This window comes from Gavialis gangeticus, unplaced genomic scaffold, assembly GCF_001723915.1.
Source record: "Gavialis gangeticus isolate Ggan-Ray unplaced genomic scaffold, GavGan_comp1, whole genome shotgun sequence".
Lineage (NCBI taxonomy): Eukaryota > Metazoa > Chordata > Crocodylia > Gavialidae > Gavialis > Gavialis gangeticus.
The window spans coordinates 28915414-28918962 of record NW_017728996.1 but is presented as its reverse complement, the minus strand read 5'-3'; the positions used below and the strand labels follow the sequence as shown (position 1 = coordinate 28918962).

The following is a 3549-nucleotide window of genomic DNA, read 5'->3' as shown; positions in this document are numbered from 1 at the left end:
CCAGCGTTTTAATCCCAGCAGGTTCAGTTCAGTCCTTTATCCTCTGGAAGCTACTAATCTAATTTACTGAACAGTTTCCTGCAGGTGTTTTTTTCCAGCAAGATTTGAAAAACTGGTGTCCTCTGGCTCTTAACATTCAAGAGCCAGTCTTTGTTCTGGACTAATTTTAGTTTTAAAATTTTCTTCCTTTCTATTACTTCTGTACAACTCCTGTATACTACCAGTTACTGGTAGCTCTCCTTCTAGCTCTTCTTCTGAGATGTGGCTGTAATTTCTATCAATCTGAAAATATACAAAGCCCAAATCTGCCTTCAGTTACACCAGTTAAATTAACAAAATGACTGTTGACTTGCATCCAAGGTAGCTGTGAGCAGAAGTTGAGCCATAATTTTTAAATTAGTGTGGGATGTTGTAGGATGAAAGATACAAGTATAAAATACACAAAACTGACAATAAGCAGGTTCCTCAGGCACTTTTGCATTCAGGTTCCTTATGTGTGTTATTTTTGTGAGGTAGAAAGATGGTATAATAAACAAAGTGCAAAAGTTAGGGAAACCATTGATGTTTACCCCTGAAATGGTTTTTTCTTAGTCTGGGGGCTGTGTGTTTTGGCATCCTTTTGGTATTGCTTTATTTTTACATTTTTGGGATTAAATCTTTTCTCATTGACATGCCTGGGAGTAAACTTTGGATTTAGTGTTCTGTTCTTTGCCTTTTCCCCGTCATGTGCATGTGCTGAAAGATTTCCCTACAGGTATAAAGATGACAGACAGTACTCAGAGTTAACCAGGTCTTGTCATTTTTTGCATTGCTCAGCTACTGTGCTAAATTTTATGAAAGATGAAATGTGTGGTTTTTGAGGAAGAGGAGATTGCAGCTTATAAACAAACTACTGCTTTGCTTTGCTTTTTCTTTCAGGATCCTAACCAGTATCAGTTTGGGCGAACAAAAATTTTCTTTAGAGCAGGGCAGGTTGCTTATTTAGAAAAACTACGGGCAGACAAACTGAGGCAAGCATGCATCATGATCCAAAAGAATGTCCGAGGCTGGCTGCAGCGGAAGAAATTCCTCCATGTCAGACGAGCGACTATTATAATACAGCAGTACTTCCGTGGACAGCGGACTGTACGGTATTTCATGCTAATAAGTCAGTTTGTTATTATGTTGTGTGTAAAGAGGTCTAGAAGATCAGATTCATCACAGGTTTGGAAGGGACCTCAAGGGTCATCCAGTCTAACTCCCTGCACAAATGCAGGATAACTTTTCCTAAACTATCCCAGCCAAATCCTTACCTAGCAAGTGTAATTTAAAATTGTACTTCAGGTATCACTTTTTTTTTTTCCTCTTGAATTTATGTATGAATTTAAATAATTTCTAACCTCTCTCTGCCTGTTTCCTTATTTGTGAGGTGGGCATCACATCAATCTTTCTATGCTTATAAAGCATTTTAGATTAGTGGATAGGGAGTGCTAAACACATGCCAAATCATTGTCATTATTGGTCACTGGTATTCAGGAAGTACTCTAGCAAATTTCAGATGCAGTAAGCCTAATTCCTGAAAGTCCTGGGTACACCAAAACTTCTCTCTTTCTGTGTCTGATGCCAAGTGGCACACTAGTAAACCCAAAACAACTGATCAGCTTCAGAGCCCTAGATAAGGTCAAGCAGTGCATACAAATTGGCTTTTTACTGCTTGACTGTCCTCAGTCTGATGCACGGGACTGTGTAGGCTCGTACAATACTGAGGCTGCTATAGCCAGCAGCCTGTGAGGTATGTGGTTACAACTGTAGATAGTAGGTTTTAGACAGAGCGTCCCCCAAACAATTGCTTTTGGTGGGTAAAGTTGGACAGTCTGGGTTGTTCTTAAGCCCCCTTCACTTAAATTGGTCAGAGAAAACGGTATCTTTAGGCCAGTGAAAAACCTGTTTTTCATTGTTCACTGTATCTGAAGTGTCATCCAGCAGCAGCTTGGTAGTCTTGTCCTCTTTACCAGGCTTGTCTATTAAAAGCAGTGGCAGATTAAGATTTATTGGGGCCCTGGGGAAACAGAAAATTGGAGTCCCCCCCACCAGGCAAGGGCAGGTTCCCTCTGCGCCCACCAGGGGGCTGTGGCTGGATCTGCCCAACCTCTTTGGCACATCTGGGGCGAGCCAGGGGCCATGAACACTGCTGAGGTGAAGGCAACCCAGGCACTGGCCTTGCCCGGCCAGGCCCAGCCCCTCTTTCCAGTGGGTGCCACACAGCCAGGGTTGAAATCCCCCAGTTCTGTGGGACAGGCCAGGGCCGGGGCCAGCCTGGGGGGCAGGAACAAGGCTCCATGTCTCCCCTGGTTGCCTGCCTACCCCTCTGCTGGCCCTGGTGGAGCAGGGCTGTCCCATCCCATCCTGGTGCCAGCAGCCTCCCACAGATGGCCCCAGGAAGCCACCACTGTCCGTAGGTAGACTTGTACCCACCCCTGACCATGGGTTGGAGGTGCATGCTGCCAACACTGGATGTCTGCGGCCAGCATGCCTGCATGGGCCGAGCTGACCCTCGTGCCCCAGGGGGCCAAGCCCACGTGTTAATCTGCCCCTGATTAAAGGCTTATTTAAAAAGGGAAGTTACTATGAAGTTTACAGCTTACTCCCTACTCTGCACTAACTCCTCATGTGGGCCTTCTAGCTGCTCAGTAAGGTAGCTTACTCTACTTTGAAACAGAAATGAACAGCCTCTCACAAAGGCACTCTTAACACACATTGGGTCCTCCTACATGTGCACTTTATTGCGGGAGTAGACTAATTAGCTCCACAGTAAAGCATCCTTGCAGCCTGAGCTACTCTGCCCCAGCTCAAATTGCTGCTGTCTCAGGTGCACATGAAGGTACTGCACCCAGGAGTAGTTTTCTCTGGTTCAAACAGCACCAGAGTTTGTGTTGTGTTAATTGCACCTGTAGATGCACCCATTAAGTGCAACTGTATGAGGCTGTAGTAGGGAGATGCTAGAACACTGTGAATGTACATCTCAGCATCCCTATCTTAATTTCCCTCACTTGACAGGCTCATTGTTTGTCTTGCTAATTTTCCCCAGCTAGCACATAGTCTGGGTATGCAGATCCCAACAGGAGAAAACCTGGTTTAGTCACTCTAGAGACGAGTTTCCTCTATGTAAAGTTTGTAGATCTGTAGGTGTGGACTGAGCCTGCCCAGGTAACAGGACTCTGTCCACTTGGCATTTAAGATTAAAATGTTATATCATGTTCCAGTATATGGAACATCCTTTTTTAGTCCTAAATTCACCTCTGTATTGCACTAAACTGCCATGATCTTAGAAATTATTGCAAAATACTTTCATTACAGACTAGCAAATTGCCCATCAAGAATGATGGGGGAGGGGCGGGCATGGATGGAAACCAGCGTTTGTCCCCCCACACATCATCTGTGCCCATTCTCCCCTTCTCTGCCTCTGCCCTGCCATTTGGGGTTTGGCCTCACTCCCCCTCCCCCCTCCACAGCATCGGGCCTAGGCCCACTCCTTCCCCTCAGCCAGGTCGGACCATTTCCCCCCCCCCC

The 3549-nt window shown here is 45.5% G+C and overlaps 1 protein-coding gene across 2 annotated transcripts in view; it reads left to right on the top strand.

The window, feature by feature from the left end:
- MYO5C (myosin VC) overlaps positions 1 to 3549 on the top strand; it is a 67166-nt gene that overhangs the window by 33867 nt on the left and 29750 nt on the right. For both annotated transcript variants that reach the window (XM_019504231.1, XM_019504232.1), the window contains exon 19: positions 919 to 1130. In XM_019504231.1, coding sequence (XP_019359776.1) covers positions 919 to 1130 — 212 coding nt within the window. The remainder of the gene's footprint in view (positions 1 to 918; positions 1131 to 3549) is intronic.